Below are 18394 nucleotides of genomic sequence, written 5' to 3'. Positions count from 1 at the left end.
TTGGGAACCACACTCAGCCAAAAACACAGAAAAAGAACCTAGAATGCCCACCCTAGTCACACCCTGGCGTAACCAACATAGAGAATAAAAGCTTCTCTATGGCCAGGGCGTGACAGCCGCTCTGTTCTGGGCCAGCTGCAGCTTTACTAGGTATTTCCTTGCAGCACTGGACCACACGACTGGACAATAATCAAGATTAGACTAAACTAGAGCCTGCAGAACTTGCTTTGTGGAGATTAGTGTCAAAAAAGCAGAGCATCTCTTTATTATGGCTAGACCTCTCCCCAGCTTTACAACCATTGAATCTATATGTTTTGACCATGACAGTTTACAATCTAAGGTAATGCCAAGTAATTTAGTCTCCTCAAGTTGTTCAACAGCCACACAATTCATTACTAGATTCAGCTGAGGTCTAGAACTTAAGGAATGATTTGTACCAAATACAACGCTCTAAGTTTTAGAGATGTTCAGTACCAGATTATTACTGGCCATGCATTCCAAAACAGAATGCAACTATTTGTTAAGGGTTTCAGTGACTTCATTAGCTATGGTTGCTGGTGCTTATATAGTTGAATCATCAGCATAAATGGACACACATGCTTTGTTTAATGCCAGTGGCAGGCCATTGGTAAAAATAGAAAAGAGTAGAGGGCCTAGAGAGCTGCCCTGCGGTACATCACATTTCATATGTTTGACATTAGACAAGCTTCCATTAAAACCCCTCAGAGTTCTATTAGATCGATAGCTCTGAATCCAAGCCATAGCACAAACATTCTTAAACAACAGGTTATGGTCAATAATATCAAAGGCTGCACTGAAATCTAACAATAGAGCTCCCACAATCTTCTTGTTATCCATTTCTCTCAACCAATCATCAGTCATTTGTGTTAGTGCAGTACATGTTGAGTGCCCGTCTCTATAAACATGCTGAAAGTCTGTTGTTCATTTGTTCATTTACAGAAATATATAGCATTGTATTTGTTCAAACACAATTTTTTCCAACAGTTTGCTAAGAGCTGGCAGAACCATATTTTTAACATGAGCCTAGAGGAAAGTCTTTGTCCTCAGGCCTGGAGGGAAGCCAAATTAATCCACTCTTGAGAGTGGTAAAGCGGCCTTTAGAGTGGTAAAGGTTTGTGTCAAGAAAACCTTTGCTGGGTTTTTACAGCTCAACAGTTTCCCAAGAATGGCCCACCATCGAAACAGTGGCTGTCAGTGTGGTGAGGCAGGACAATTTGTTGATTCATGGCCTTATTTCTATTACAGCATATCAGATGACTGTCATTCATATTCCATTCACCCTGTTCAATGTAACAGCGATAGGTTTAGGCTACTACATGATACTAACATTTCCCCTATACCCATCATGAGGTAGAGCTGGCAGAACCAGTAAAGGCCGCTTTACCACTCTTGGGTAGTGGATTAATTTGGCTTTCCTCTAGGCTCATGTTAAAAATATGTCAGATAGGAGTGGCTATAGAGTCAGCTACTGTCCTCAGTAGCTTTCCATCTAAGTTGTCAATGCCAGGAGGTTTGTCATTATTGATCGATAACAATTTTTCAATACTTGCACTGCTTTTCTTTCATGATGTTTTTTTCCATCATTCTTTATATCATTGATCTTGGCTTCTTAATACGTTTATTATTTTTGTTGAGTTTGGTCACATAATTTCTCAATTTGCAGTACAGATGTGCAGCCAGACTTATTAGCCACTCCTTTTGCCCCAACTCTTTCAAACATACAGTTTTTAAATTCCTCATCAATCCATGAAGCCTTAACATTTCTAACAGTCAGTTTCTTAACAGGTACTTGTTACTCAATAATTGGAAGAAGCAATTTCATCTGGTAAAAACAGGTAAACACATTATCAGTCAACAATATAAGACAATGGGAGCACTGTGTATGTTCTCTGATGAGTTGTGAGTCAATGAGATGTGAAATATCAATATATGCTAAGAGAAGTAATTTCTCTCTCCTGTGTGGATTCTCTAATGACATTTAAGTGATTGTTATGAGTAACATCTTTTCCCAAAATCTAATCTTCTGTAAGCCTTCTCCTCTGTGTCTCTTTCAGGCTTCCTAAATGGGCAAAAGCTTTGCGCCCTGGGAGGAGTGGTAATGCATCTCCCCTGTGTGTATTATCTTGTGCTGTTTCAGGGTCCCTAACCGGTTAAAACACTTGCCACACTGGGAGCAGGGGTAAGGCTTCTCCCCTGTGTGTATTCTTTCGTGTTTTTTCAGATCCCCTGTCCCGTTGAAACACTTGCCACACTGGGAGCAGGGGTAAGGCTTCTCCCCTGTGTGTATTCTTTCGTGTTTTTTCAGATCCCCTGCCCAGGTGAAACACTTTCCACACTGGGAGCATTGGTATGGCTTCTCCCCTGTGTGAATTTTCTCATGAGCTTTCAGGTGACCTTTCTCGTTATACATCTTTTCACATTGCGAGCAGTGGTAAGGCTTCTCCCCTGTGTGTATTCTCTGATGTCGTTTCAGCTTCCCCAAATCGTTACAACCCTTACCACACTGGGAGCAGTGGTAAGGCTCCTCCCCTGTGTGCATTCTCTCATGCCGTTTCAGCTCCCCTGACTGGTTGAAACATTTTCACAGTGGGAGCAGTGGTAAGGCTTCTCCCCTGTGTGTATTCTCTCATGTCGTTTCACCTTCCACAAATCGTTAAAACGCTTTCCACAGTGGGAGCAGTGGTAAGGCTTCTCCCCTCTGTGTATTCTCTCGTGCCGTTCCAGCTTCCCCAGATCGTTAAAACGCTTTCCACAATGGGAGCAGTGGTAAGGCTTCTCCCCTGTGTGCATTTTCTCATGAGCTTTCAGGTTTCCTTTATGGCGAAAACTCTTTCCACACTGCATGCAGCGGTAAGGCTTCCCCCTTATGTGTATTCTCTCATGAGTTTTCAGGTTTCCTTTCTGGTTAAAACTATTTCCACACTGGGAGCAGTGGTATGGCTTCTCCCCGGTGTGTATTCTCTCATGTTGTTTCAGCTCACATAAGTGGTTACAACCCTTTCCACAGTGGGAACACTGGTGTCGTCTTGCTGGTTTAGACGTCCCTGGCTCTGGTTCCTCTGAATCTGGTCTTTCTCCTGACAAAGACAGTGTTTTTTTAAATAGAGACCCGAATGAAACCTCCACATGATAAAACGGCCTTGCTACGAGGGTAAATCCTAATCAGATCCCTAAGGCCAGTTTAAACAATCTCAGTGTGATTTTAATACAAATGTTGTAGAGTTTCCTGGTAATTACTGACAATGTTTACACTACTTATTTATTCATTCTGTTTGTCAGAACACAAAAAACTAAACAGTTCTAGGACACTCAAGACACAGACGTCACTGGATTCCAATCGAACAGGTGGTTCTAAATATATAACTTTCATAGCTGTATGATACAGAATGAGACCTACAGTCGTGGCCAAAAGTTTTGACAATGAAAAATATTAATTTCCACAAAGTTAGCTGCTTCAGTGTCTTTAGATATTTTTGTCAGATGTTACTATGGAATGCTGAAGTACACTTACAAGCATTTCATAAGTGTCAAAGGTTTTTATTTACAATGATATTAAGTTGATGCAGTGTCAATATTTGCAGTGTTGACCCTTCTTTTTCAAGACCTCTGCAATCCGCACTGCCATGCTGTCAATTAACTTCTGGGCCACATCCTGACCGATGGCAGCCCATTCTTGCATAATAATCACTTTGTTATCACTTTTGCCTTATGGCAAGGTGCTCCATCATGCTGGAAAAGGCATTGTTTGTCACCGAACTGTACCTGGATGGTTGGGAGAAGTTGCTCTTGGAGGATGTGTTGGTACCATTCTTTATTAATGGCTGTGTTCCAACATTGTGAGTGAGCACACACCCTTGGCTGAGAAGCAACCCCACACATGAATACCCCAGTCCTCAGCAGTCCAATCCATGTAACTTTTGCAGAATATCAATCTGTCCCTGATGTTTTTCCTGGAGAGAAGTGGCTTCTTTGCTGTCCTTCTTGACACCAAAAGTCTTTGCTTCACTATGCGTGCAGATGCACTCACCCCTGCCTGCTGCCATTCCTGAGCTCTGTACTGGTGGTGCCCCGATCCCACACCTGAATCAACAAGCCTTCTTCACAACAATTGAACCGCTCTCCTTGAAGTTCTTGATGATCCGATAAGTGGTTGATTTTGGTGCAATCTTACTGGCAGCTATATCCTTCCTGTGAAGCCCGTTTTGTGCAAAGCAATGATGACGGCACGTGTTTCCTTGCAGTTAACCGTGGGTAACATATGAAGAACAATGATTCCAAGCACCACTCTCCTTTTGAAGCTTCCAGTTTTGGGGGAGATTCAGTTAATTTGCATAGAAAAGAGGGACTTTGCAATTAATTGCAACTCATCTGCACACTCTTCATAACATTCTGGAGTATATGCAAAAAGCCATCATACAAACTGAGGCAGCAGATTTGGTGAAAATTAACATTTGTGTTATTCTCAAAACTTTTGGCCACGACTGTACACACTTCCTTAAACACAACAGTAAATAAGTCATTAAGTGGAAGTCCAAAACTTGTTTTTACGTTGAAGACACAAAGCACATCAGTAAAATCTCCCCGTTGTTGAAAGGGTTCAACACCTGCTGTTTTAGTGGCCCAATTTCTTATTTAGACGTTCACAGATTTAACATTTTGACTATCGCTGATGTCATATTTTGGGTAAAGTAAAAAATAAAGTGAAATATTTGGAAAGATGTTCCTAAAACTGATAATAACTACAATAAACAAATTATAAATGCAACATGTAAAGTGTTGGATGTTTAATGAGCTGGGAAAAAAAGATTGCAGAATTTTTTACATCCCTGTTAGTTAACATTTATTCTCTGCCAAGATAATCCATCAACCTGACAGGTGTGGCATATCAAGAAGCTGATTGAACAGCTTGATTATTACACAGGTGCACCTTGTGCCGGGGAAAATAAAAGGCCACTCTAAAATATGCAGTTTTGTCACACAACACAATGCCACAGATGTCTCAAGTTTTGAGGGTGCGTGCAATTGGCATGCTGACTGCAGGAATATCCACTAGAGTGGTTACCAGATAATTGAATGTTCAATTCTCTACCAGAAGCCTGGCAACGTCATTTTAGAGAATTTGGCAGTACATCCAACTGGCCTCACAACCACAGACCACATATAACGACGCCAGCCCAGGATCCCCACAGCATCTGAGACCAGCCACCCGAGTTGTATTTCTATTTGTAATGAAGCCCTTTTGTGGGGAAAAACTCATTCTGATTGGCTGGGCCTGGCTCCACAATGGGTGGGCTTATGCCCTCCAGGGCCCACCAATGGCTGCACCCCTCAGTCATGTAAAGTCCATAGATTAGGGCCTAATTTATTTATTTACAATGACTGACTTATATGAACTGTAAATCGTTGAAATGGTTGTTTATATTTTGGTTCAGTATACACACAGACACAGTGCATTCGTTAAGTATTCAGACCCCTTCGCCTTTTCCAAATGTTGTTTCATTTCAGCATTATTCTAAAATTGATTAAATTGTTTCCCCCCTCGCCAATCTAATCTCAGCAACAAAAAAAAAATGTCCTCTTACAGTCAAATGCGTTTATTTTCAGCAAACTTAAGATGTGTAAATATTTGTTGGAACATAAGATTCAACAGCATACATAAACTGAACAAGTTCCACAGACATGTGACTAACTGAAATGGAATAATGTGTCCCTGAACAAAGGGGGGGTGTCAAAATCAAAAGTAACAGTCAGTATCTGGGGAGCTGGAAACAGCAGAAGGGTAGCCTAGTGGTTAGAGAGTTGGACTAGTAACCGAAAGGTTGCAAGTTCATATCCCCGAGCTGACAAGGTACAAATCTGTCGTTCAGTTAACCCACTGGCCGTCATTGAAAATAAGAATTTGTTCTTAACTGACTTGCCTAGTTAAATAAAGGTAAAATAAAAATAAATACAAAATCTGGTGTGGGCACCAGCTGCATTAAGTACTGCAGTGCCTACAAGCCCTCAGTCCAGCCTCTCTCAGCCTATTGCGGACAGTCTGTGCACTGATGGAGGGATAGTGCGTTCCTGGTGTAACTTGGGCAGTTGTTGTTGGCATCCTGTACCTGTTCCGCAGGTGTGATGGTCGGATGTCCCGATCCTGTGCAGGTGTTGTTACACGTGGTCTGCCACTGCGAGGACGATAAGCTGTCCGTCCTGTAGCACTGTCTTAGGCGTCTCACAGTACAGACATTGCAATTTATTTCCCTGGACACATCTGCAGTCCTCATGCCTCCTTGCAGCATGCCTAAGGCACATTCACACGGTTGAGCAGGGACCCTGGGCATCTTTCTTTTGGTGTTTCCAGATTCAGTAGAAAGACCTCTTTAGTGTCCTAAGTTTTCATAACTGTAACCTTAATTGCCTACCATTTGCAAGCTGTTGGTGTCTTAACGACCGTTCCACAGGTGCATGTTCATTAATCGTTTATGGTTCATTGAAGCATGGGAAACAGTGTTTAAACCATTTACAATAAAGATCTGTGACGTAATTTGGATTTTTTACCAATAATCTTTGAAAGACAAGGTCCTGAAAAGATACGTACATTTTTTTGCTGAGTTTAGTTTGTATATGTTTTATGAGTTGAAAGGTGTTTTTTTCTCAGACATAAACAAACAACTCCAGGTGAAAGACAAAGGCCATAGCTGTAATAAAATAACAAATTAACTGGCAAAGCAGCAGAGTGAGGCCCGCACCCAGCAACGTCACGAGTCACGTTTTGCAGTTGTTTCAAAACAGCACTACAGGGAGAGAGAGGGGGAGAGGGAAAAAATCCACGGGACTAGTTTCAATGTATGGAATCACTTAGAAGTTTCTGGATTTTGGGTAAACTTCTCCTTTAAAGCATCAGACTCCATAGTAATTCATCATTAGATGCTACAGTCCTCCTTTAAGACTCCATCATGTTTAGAATGTGTCTGGAAGCACTACTCTATCTATTCAACTAACTTTAATAACTAGGGTTAATACCTGCCTGGCGCCCCAACAAAACTTTATCTATACCCCCCTCTAACAATACCGCTACAGAATTAGCATAGTAGGCCATGTAATTTAAGGCAATCTGAAATATTTAGGACTAACTTATTCCTTGCCACCCATTCTGAAACTCACTGCAGCTCTTTGTAAGTGTTGCTGCCATTTCAGTTTCCGTGGTAGCTGATGTGTACAGTGTTGAGTCATCCGCATACAGACACACTGGCTTTACTCAAATGTCGTTGGTAAAGATTGAAAAAGGTAGGTGCCAAACAGCTGCCCTGGGGAATTCCTTATTCTACCTTGATTTTGTTGTACAGGCTTCCATTAAAGAACACTTTCTGTGTTCTGTTAGACAGGTACCTCTGGGGCGGCAGGTAGCCTAGTGGTTAGAGCGGTAGGCCAGTAACCAAAAGGTTGCTGGATCTTATCCCCGAGATGACAAGGTAAAACTCTGTCGTTCTGCCCCTGAACAAGGCAGTAGGCTGTCATTGAAAATAAGAATTTGTTCTTAAAGGTTAGCTTTTTTTGGAACTCTTTATCCACAATATACCAGGGGGTGTAAAGACATACGTTTTTTCAGCAGCAGACTACGATCGATAATGTCAAAAGCCGCACTGAAGTCTAACAAAACAGCACAAACAATATTTTTATCATCATCAATTTCTCTCAGCCAATCAGTCATTTTTAAGTGCTGTGTTTATTGAAAGTCCTTCCCTATAAGCCTGATCACAGCTTTCCTCAGTATTAGTTCATTAATTAACAGTGTCTAGAGTTTAGTTTGCCTGTTCAACAGTCTTGTAAAGATAGGGGGGTTGACTGGGACAGGCAATGTAATATCCATAATGTTTCAAGTTTAAGTTTTTGTAAAACAAGCACCTTACATTGGATCATCTTGAAACTTTCTCTCTAAAGCTAACTTTCATCAAGGTTTTATATGGTATATTGGTTTCTCTCTTTTCATTGGCAGAATCCTTTTTCAGTGTTATGATATTCATAACATCCATATCCACCAGTCTATCTTCCTGTCAACTAACATAACTCCACTGGTTGTCCTGGTAACAGATACCAGTGGGCAGATCTATTGTATTTGTTCAAACTAAACTACAGCACTTACTTTGATGTGTCAAATCTGATCCTTTCATCTCTTCTCCTCCTCTCACAGTTCCACTCAGCCCCGTTGTTTTCCTGAAGTCCACCAGCAGCACAGACAACCTCTTCATACCCAGCAGTAAGGTGGGACCGGGAGAGGCACGACACATGGACTCCGGGAGGGAGGAAGGGCTAGCGTTGTCCTGGTAACCATAAAGAGGGGACACAAACGCACATCATTATGGATGCTGATGTCACTGTTGTCATAAAGTGCTCTACAGAAACCCAGCCCAAGCCGATAAAGCAAGCTGTATGCTAGACCAGACCAAGCTGTACCATCTGGTGTTCTGATCTGGAGAGACTCTTCTCTGCCTCGTCAGCATCAGGATGTTGTTGAGGCTCCGCAGAGGATCCACCATAGTCATGTCTCTCTCCTGTGTGAATGAGAACATCAAACAGATGGTAAACTTATGATCTTCTATTGCAATCACAGAGTCTTACAAGAGGCATGAATATGTCTAAAAAGAGCCTAAAATGGCCACTTTCATCTTGATTTCCTAAAAAAATATTTGTGATGCAAATGTAAAAGGGTTGTTCCACAAAATGGGTGCCTTTTTATATTTTAAGTAGAACATATGCACCAATATTGAATTTAAAAAAAGACTGTTATACTAGATGAGGGGAACTTTAATGTCGACCACATGGAGAATTCAATACATCTAATTGAAAAGTCCCAAAAGTATATGAACCAATGGCAGATCGACCATTTAACAATTCCTACAGTAAGAATGCCCATTAAAACCCCCACATTAGTTCAACAACTGCATAGTTTGTGTCCCTGTTTTTAAGACAGTACTCACTGGTGTCAATCGGATCTTCTGTCTCCTCCTTTTTCACTCTCAAAACGTCTTCCTCCTTCACGTTTATTAAGATAGCATCCTCTTCCTCTCTAAAAGGTTCTTTCTCTTCTTTAACTATAACAGCCTCCTCTTCCTCCTTTTTCACTCTCAAATATTCTTTCTCCGTAAAGCAGACCTCCTCTTCATTAGCAAGGGAGGAGTAGTTCAGTGAGCTCATGCATGGTCAGGGATGTTAGCTAGCTAGCATTAGCGACTAGCCTAGTGCTAACCTCAGTATCAATCTTTAACACGTTTGCAAATTGAACAAGCTCATGAAGTTAAAGTTCACCAGTAGATACGTCAACCGAAATGTGTCTGAAACACTGAGATTAGCTCATGTACAATAACATGGTCCAAAGAATCAATCTTTTAGTTGTATTGTCAAGCAGGCTACCGAGGTAGTTGAAAGAGTTGGCGCCTTGTTGTTCCTGAAGAAGCGTCCCGTCCAGTCCATTATACGTCACGCAAGAAGCATCACCTGAAAGACGCCCATCGCCATCTGCTGGCTGGAGTGGGTAACGCAGTTTGGAAACAATAGGTACTACACGTTGTATTAGAAAGAACGTAATTTAACAATAAACTGATATATTTTCTATTGCTTCTTACAAATAATACGTTCCTGTACACAGACGTAGAAGCTTAATATGAATATGTAGATGATGAATAAATACATCTATGAATAGGTAGTGTGTTAATATACATTTTCTCTGTTCATTTTCACATTCGTTTTTATTAGATGTGACCATACCATTCGCTTAAAGCCATGCTCTATAAAGAACCCAATGGTCACTCTGACAGAGCTCCTCTGTGGAAATGGGAGAACCTTCCAGAAGGACAACTATCTCTGCATCACTCCACCAAGCAGGACTTTATGGTAGAATTGCCAGATGAAAGCCACTCCTCAGTAAAAGGCACATGAAAGCCAGCTTGGAGTTTACCCAAAGGACTCTCAGACCATGAGTAACAAAATTATCTGGTCTGATGAAACCAAGATTTAACTCTTTGGCCTGAATGCCAAGGGTCACATCTGGAGGAAACCTGGCACCATTCCTACGGTGAAGCATGGTGGGGATATTTTTCAGTGGCATGGACTGGACTGGGAGACTCATCAGGATCAAGGGAAAGATGAACAGAGCAAAATACAGAAAGACCATTTTGAAAACTTGCTCCAGAGCACTCAGGACCTCAGACTGGGGCAAAGGTTAACCTTCCAATAGGACAACGACCCTAAGTACACAGCCAAGACAACACAGAAGTGGCTTTGGGAGATGTCTCTGAATGTCCTGGAGTGGCCCAACCAGAGCCCGGATTTGAACCCGATCTAACATCTCTGGAAAGACCTGAAAATAGCTTTGTAGCGACGCTCCCCATCCAACCTGACAGAGCTATAGAGGATCTGCAGAGAAGAATGTGAGAAACATGAGGCTCCTGCTGCCCTCAAGGGTACATTGACAGATTTTTCACCTAGTCGTCTCTGGGATTCAAACCAGAAACGTTTCAGTTACTGGCCCAACACTATTAACTGCTAGGCTACCTGCAGCAGGAGACCCATGTTGACAGGAGAGCCCACCTTTATTTCTCCCTCATTATGAACATTCATATTGGTCAACAGTCCTACTATGTGTATTGAACATTCTTATTGGTCAACAGTCAACCTATAGTGTGTATTGAACATTGATATTGGACTGTAGCAGCTAGCTAACTGGCTACTGATCAACCTATTGTGTGTATTGAACATTCATATTGGACTGTAGCAGCTAGCTAACTGGCTACTGATCAACCTATTGTGTGTATTGAACATTCATATTGGACTGTAGCAGCTAGCTAACTGGCTACTGATCAACCTATTGTGTGTATTGAACATTCATATTGGACTGTGGCAGCTAGCTAACTGGCTACTGATCAACCTATTGTGTGTATTGAACATTCATATTGGACAGCCTTACCTATAGAGTAGCACCACCACCCATCAGCCCATTCTCTTCTTGATGTCAAAGCTGCAGTGTATTGTTGCTATAGGAGTTTATGATTAATAATCTTATTTCAAGACACACTAAGATGTCACCATACTATTCATTTAAAGCCCCTCTGTCAGATATAAACCATCAGAGTGGGAAACCAACTGACATGGAAACAATGGAGCAAATGTATCACTATCAGAGGGGTCTATTATGACATCAGATAGAACTACTCAGACATTCCAAATCAGGTTTCATCCATATAATGAAGGTGGATATTGATCCAACAATTTCCAAAGTAATGACCGGGCTGATGGAAACAGGATTTGTATGACAATAAAATAATATCTCTCTCATCCATAATAATCTCATCATGTAGGTAGCCTACCAACACTGTATATGTGAGCTGTTGGCTACAGTGCACGGGACAAGAGCACGTTTGTTATATAACTCAACGGTTTTTCAAAACCATCAGTAGAGTTGAAAATGCAATGGAAACCCATTCAACTTCCATTTTTCATTCAGTACATGGGAATTCAACAGCAAAACATTTTTTCCGTGCACTACTTCATCACGCAAACTTCTATCCGCAATAAATCTGTTTGATGCAAACGTTTCCGGTGGGAAAATGCGTATATTGTTTTATGCAGATTTGAGAATATTCACATGAAAATTTGTCGCAAATTGCATGGAAATTTAGCTACTAAGGTGGATATTGATCCAACACCTGCTGCTTATTCAAACCGTCCCACTGGGCACAGACGTCAGTTCAACATCTAGTTTCTATTTACATTTCTTTGATTCGTCAACTAAAGTGAATTCAACACAAAATGTCCACTGTCATTGTATTTAGGTTGCCAGTTGGGTGAAACACAAAATGTCACCAGTAGCTGGTTACCAGTTGTGTGAAAATTAATACAAATACCTTATGTAGATGGATTTTTACAAATCCAATCCGTTTTCCACATTGATCAAACATCATCACATGGATTTGTTTTGTTCAAATCAAATGCTAATGGTCTCATACACATGGTTTGGCAAATGTTATTGTGGTGGGAACATTGTATTTAGCTAGGATTTCATAAGGCCAGGAATGTCATTGAGAATAACAATAGATGTTATTGGTCACATACACATGGTTAGCAGATGTTATTGGTCACATACACATGGTTAGCAGATGTTATTGGTCACATACACATGGTTAGCAGATGTTATTGGTCACATACACATGGTTAGCAGATGTTATTGGTCACATACACATGGTTATCAGATGTTATTGTGAGTGTAGTGAAATGCTTATGCTTCTAGATCCGACAGTGCACTCATTTTTCAACCACTCTACACATTTCTTGTTAACAAACTATAGTTTTGGCAAGTCGGTTAGGACATCTGTGTTAATGACACAAGCCATTTTTTCAACAATTGTTTACAGACAGATTATTTCACAATCCCAGTGGGTCAGATATTTACATACACTAAGTTGACTGTGCCTTGAAACAGCCTTGGAAAATTCCAGAAAATTATGTCATAGCTTTCGTAGCTTCTGATAGGCTAATTGACATCATTTGAGTCAATTGGAAGAGCACCTGTGTATGTATTTCAAGACCTACCTTGAAACTCAGTGCCTCTTTACTTGATATCATGGGAAAATAAATACAAATCTGCGAAGATCTCAGAAAAAAATGGTAGACCTCCACAAGTCTGGTTCATCCTTGGGAGCGATTTCCAAATGCCTGAAGGCGTCCTCTGGTCTGATGAAACAAAAATAGAACTGTTTGGCCATAATGACCATCGTTATGATCGGAGGAAAAAGGGGGATGCTTGCAAGCAGAAGAACACCATCCCAACCGTGAAGCACACAGGTGGCAGCATCATGTTGTGGGGGTGCTTCGCTGGAGGAAGGACTGGGGCACTTCACAAAATAGATGGCATCATGGGTGGGGAAAATTATGTGAATATATTGAAGCAACATCTCAAGACATCAGTCAGGAAGTTAAAGCTTGGTCGCAAATGGGTCTTTCAAATGGACAATGATGCCAAGCATACTTCCAAAGTTGTGGCAAAATGGCTTGAGTGAGGAGACCGAAGCCAGGCGTGACCCATACAGAATTAAAACAACATTATTCTTAATGAGAAATATAATCGAATAAACAAATGTTTGCATAAACAAAGACATGAAAACGGGTGGGAACATTGTATTTAGCTAGGATTTCATAAGGCCAGGAATGTCATTGAGAATAACTATAGACAATAGTTAATGTTGCTAGTTTAGGGATGAAGATAGTGAAGGTTTATCTATGTTAAGGATGTTTTTAATTTGACGTGGAGACAACGTTTATTCAACCAATGGGAGGCTTGTAAATGCCCACAGGAAAGTGGAATGAGGAACTCTTCATTGAGACAATCATGAAACAGCAATCTGTGGGTGAGTTGTAGTGGATATTATAATATAAGGATCTGCTGGAGTCCAAGTCAAACCAATATTTTTTTTTCTGAGCTCAGAGAGAACAACAGAGTTTGGTATTTGGTATTTTAATTGGATCCCCATTAGCTGTTGCAAAAGCAGCAGCTACCCCTCCTGCGGTCAACACAAAACATAATTGTCACGTCTCTCGTCGGAAGGCATGGACCAAAGCCGCAGCGTGGTAAGTGTTCATGATTTTTATTTCATCAAAAAACATTCGAACAAAATAACAAAGAGAAGAATGAACAGTTCTGTAAGGCAAATCAACTATACAGAAAACAACTACCCAAAAAACACAGGTGGAAAAAGGCTGCCTAAGTATGATTCACAATTAGAGACAACGATAGACAGCTGCCTCCGATTGGGAACCACACTCGGCCAAAAACAAAGAAATACAAAAACACCGAAAAAGGAACATAGAATGCCCACCCTAGTCACACCCTGGCCTAACCAACATAGAGAATAAAAGCTTCTCTATGGCCAGGGCGTCACAGCCGCTCTGTTCTGGGCCAGCTGCAGCTTTACTAGGTCTTTCCTTGCAGCACTGGACCACACGACTGGGCTATAATCAAGATTAGACTAAACTAGAGCCTGCAGAACTTGGCTAGACCTCTCCCCAGCTTTACAACCATTGAATCTATATGTTTTGACCATGACAGTTTACAATCTAAGGTAATGCCAAGTAATTTAGTCTCCTCAACTTGTTCAACAGCCACACAATTCATTACCAGATTCAGCTGAGGTCTAGAACTTGAGGAATGATTTGTACCAAATACAATGCTCTTAGTTTTAGAGATGTTCAGGACCAGATTATTACTGGCCATGCATTCCAAAATAGACTGCAACTATTTGTTAAGGGTTTCAGTGACTTCATTACCTGTGGTTGCTGGTACTTATATAGTTGAATCATCAGCATACATGGACACACATGCTTTGTTTAATGCCAGTGGCAGGCCATTGGTAAAAATAGAAAAGAGTAGAGGGCCTAGAGAGCTGCCCTGCAGTACATCACACTTCATATGTTTGACATTAGAGAAGCTTCCATTAAAAACACAATTACACAATTTTTTCCAACAGTTTGCTAAGAGCTGGCAGCAAGCTTATAGGTCTGCTGTTAGAACCAGTAAAGGCCGCTTTACCACTCTTGGGTAGTGGATTAATTTGGCTTCCCTCCAGGCAAGAGAACAAAGACCTTCCTCTAGGCTCATATTAAAAATATGTCAGATAGGAGTGGCTATAGAGTCAGCTACTGTCCTCAGTAGCTTTCCATCTAAGTTGTCAATGCCAGGAGGTTTGTCATTATTGATCGATAACAATTTTTCCACCTCTCCCACACTAACTTTACAAAATTCAAAACTTGCATGTTTTTTTACAAGTTTTTTTTCCATCATTCTTTATATCATTGATCTTGGCTTCATAATAAAGTTGATTATTTACTTTATATTTTTTTAATTTATTTTTTTTCCACACTGGGAGCAGTGTTAAGGCTTCTCTGCTGCGTGTATTCTCTCATGTTGTTTCAGGCTCCCTGACCGGTTAAAACACTTGCCACACTGGGAGCAGTGGTAAGGCTTCTCCCCTGTGTGTATTCTTTCATGTTTTTTCAGATCCCCTGACTGGGTGAAACACTTGCCACACTGGGAGCAGTGGTAAGGCTTCTCCCCTGTGTGTATTCTCTCATGCTGTTTCAGGGTCCCTAACCGGTTAAAACCCTTTCCGCAGTGGGAGCAGTGGTAAGGCTTCTCCCCTGTGTGTATTCTATCATGTTTTTTCAGATCCCCTGACTGGCTGAAACACTTGCCACACTGGGAGCAGTGGTAAGGCTTCTCCCCTGTGTGTATTCTTTCGTGTTTTTTCAGATCCCCTGACTGGGTGAAACACTTGCCACACCTGGAGCAGTGGTAAGGCTTCTCCCCTGTGTGTCTTCTCTCATGGTTTTTCAGATCCCCTGACTGGCTGAAATGCTTGCCACACTGGGAGCAGTAGAAAGGCTTCTCCCCTGTGTGTCTTCTCTCATGGTTTTTCAGATCCCTTGACTGGCTGAAACGCTTGCCACACTGGGAGCAGTAGAAAGGCTTCTCCCCTGTGTGTATTCTTTCATGTTTTTTCAGATCCCCTGACTGGGTGAAACACTTGCCACACTGGGAGCAGTGGTAAGGCTTCTCTCCTGTGTGTCTTCTCTCATGGTTTTTCAGATGCCCTGACTGGCTGAAACGCTTGCCACACTGGGAGCAGTAGAAAGGCTTCTCCACTGTGTGTATTCTTTCATGTTTTTTCAGATGCCCTGACCGGCTGAAACACTTTCCACACTGGGAGCAGTAGAAAGGCTTCTCCCCTGTGTGTATTCTTTCATGTTTTTTCAGATGCCCTGACCGGCTGAAACACTTTCCACACTGGGAGCAGTGGTATGGCTTCTCCCCTGTGTGTACTAGCCCGTGCCGTTTCAGGTTCCCTAACCGCTTAAAACACTTGCCACAGTAAGAGCACTGGTGTCTTCTTGCTGGTTTGGACATCCCTGGCTCTGGTTCCTCTGAGTCTGGTCTTTCTCCTGCCAAAGACAGTGTTTAAAAGAAAAATAGAGGCCGAAAGAAACCTCCACATGATAAAACTTGCTACGAGGGTAAATCCTAATCAGATCCCTCAATAACCTAAGACCAGTTTTAACAATCTTAGTGTGGGATTGGGATTGTGGCTTAGTGGGGTTTTCTAGGTAAGTCTATGGTTGCCTGAAGTGGTTCTCAATCAGAGGCAGGTGTTTATCGTTGTCTCTGATTGGGAACCATATTTAGGCAGCCATATTCTTTGAGTGTGTCGTGGGTGATTGTTCCTGTCTCTGTGTTTGTTGTCACCAGATAGGCTGTATAGGTTTTCACGTTACGTTTGTTGTTTTTGTATTGTTCGTTTTTTCGTCGTCATTAAACATGTATCAGGAATACCACGCTGCATTTTGGTCCGACTCTCTTTCACCTAAAGAAAACCGTAACAGGGTGCCCTGCAGCCTTCTTCACAACAATTGAACCGCTCTCCTTGAAGTTCTTGATGAACCGATAAATGGTTGATTTAGGTGCAATCTTACTGGCAGCTATATCCTTGCCTGTGAAGCCCTTTTTGTGCAAAGTAATGATGACTGCACGTGTTTCCTTGCAGGTAACCATGGGTGACAGAGGAAGAACAATGATTCCAAGCACCACCCTCCTTTTGAAGCTTCCAGTGTTGGGGGGGGGGGGGGGTCAGTTCATTTGCATGGCAAAGAGGGACTTTGTAATTCATCTGATCACTCTTCATAACATTCTGGAGTATATGCAAATACTCATCATAAACTTTGACGAAAGACACATGTTTTACATATAATTAAAGATACACTGGTTCTTAATGCAACCGCTGTGTCACATTTTCTTTTAAACGTTATGAAAAAAGCATACCATTCAATAATCTGAGACAATGCTCAGAAGTAAATATATTTCTCCGCCATGTTGGAGTCAACAGAAATACGAAAATACATCATAAATATTCCCTTACCTTTGATGATCTTTCATCAGAATGCAGTGCAAGGAGTCCGAGTTCCACAATAAATCATTGTTTTGTTCCATAATGTCCATTACTAGTGTCCAATTAGCTACCACGTTTAGTTCACATGTCCAAAAATAGGCGCTGGTCCAGGCGAACTCGGACAAAAACTTCAAAAATTATATTCCAGGTCGAATAAACTGGTACTCTACTAAGTAGAGAATCAATCTTCAGGATGTTATTATCATATATATCCAATAACGTTCCAACCGGAGCATTCTTTTAGTCTACAGAGTAATGGAACGCAAGGCGATATAATGACTGGCATTCTGCCAGACCAGTGACTTAAATAGCTGCCATCCGGTCCCACATTACACTAGAGGCTTCATTCCACGTTCTACTGACTTGTTTTTAAGTCGAAGACACAAAGCACATCAGTAACATTTCCCCGTTGTCGAAAGGGTTCGACACCTGCTGTTTAAATGGCCCAATTTCTTATTTAGACGTTCACAGATTTTCAACATTTTGATTATCACTGATGTCATATTTTGGGTAAAGTAAAAAATAAGGTGAAATATTTGGAAAGATGTTCCTAAAACTGATAGTAACTGCAATAAACAAATTATAAACGCAACATGTAAAGTGTTGGATGTTTAATGAGCTGAAAAAAAAGATTGCAGAATGTTTTACATCCCTGTTAGTTAACACATATTTTCTGCCAAGATAATCCATCCACCTGACAGGTGTGGCAAATCAAGAAGCTGATTGAACAGCTTGATTATTACACAGGTGCACCTTGTGCTGGGGAAAATAAAAGGCCACTAAAATGTGCAGTTTTGTCACACAACACAATGCCACAGATGTCTCAAGTTTTGAGGGAGCGTGCAATTGGCATGTTGACTGCAGGAATAACCACTAGAGCGGTTACCAGATAATTGAATGTTCAATTCTCTGCCCGAAGCCGCCTCCAACGTCATTTTAGAGAATTTGGCAGTACATCCAACTGGCCTCACAACCACAGACCACATATAACGAACAACGCCAGCCCAGGACCTCCACATCCTCTGAGACCAGCCACCCGAGTTTTATTTCTATTTGTAATGAAGCCCTTTTGTGGGGAAAAACTAATCCTGATTGGCTGGGCCTGGCTCCGCAATGGGTGGGCTTATGCCCTCCAGGGCCCACCAATGGCTGCTCCCCTGCCCAGTCATGTAAAGTCCATAGATGAGGGCCTAATTTATTTATTTACAATGAATGACTTATATGAGCTGTAAATCATTGAAATTGCTGTTTATATTTTGGTTCAGTATACACACAGACAGTGCATTCGTTAAGTATCCAGACCCCTTCACCTTTTCCATATTTTGTTAAACAGGAAGTGGAAAATCCGAGGTTTGTAGTTTTTCAACTCAGCCCCTATTGAAGATACAGTGGGATATTGG

The 18394-nt window shown here is 41.4% G+C and overlaps 1 protein-coding gene and 1 pseudogene across 1 annotated transcript in view; both read right to left on the bottom strand.

The window, feature by feature from the left end:
* Positions 1 to 1247, bottom strand: part of LOC116372015 (zinc finger protein 721-like) — a 43312-nt gene extending 42065 nt beyond the window's left edge. Inside the window, exon 1 of the mRNA XM_031821084.1 lies at positions 1196 to 1247. Coding sequence (XP_031676944.1) covers positions 1196 to 1247 — 52 coding nt within the window. The remainder of the gene's footprint in view (positions 1 to 1195) is intronic.
* A 649-nt stretch (positions 1248 to 1896) lies between these two features.
* LOC116372022 (zinc finger protein 271-like) overlaps positions 1897 to 18394 on the bottom strand; it is a 100181-nt pseudogene continuing 83683 nt past the window's right edge.

This window comes from Oncorhynchus kisutch, unplaced genomic scaffold, assembly GCF_002021735.2.
Source record: "Oncorhynchus kisutch isolate 150728-3 unplaced genomic scaffold, Okis_V2 scaffold3840, whole genome shotgun sequence".
In the NCBI taxonomy this organism is placed as follows: Eukaryota; Metazoa; Chordata; class Actinopteri; order Salmoniformes; family Salmonidae; genus Oncorhynchus; species Oncorhynchus kisutch.
Note: the sequence above shows the minus strand (reverse complement) of the source record. Positions and strands in the feature narration are given on the sequence as shown.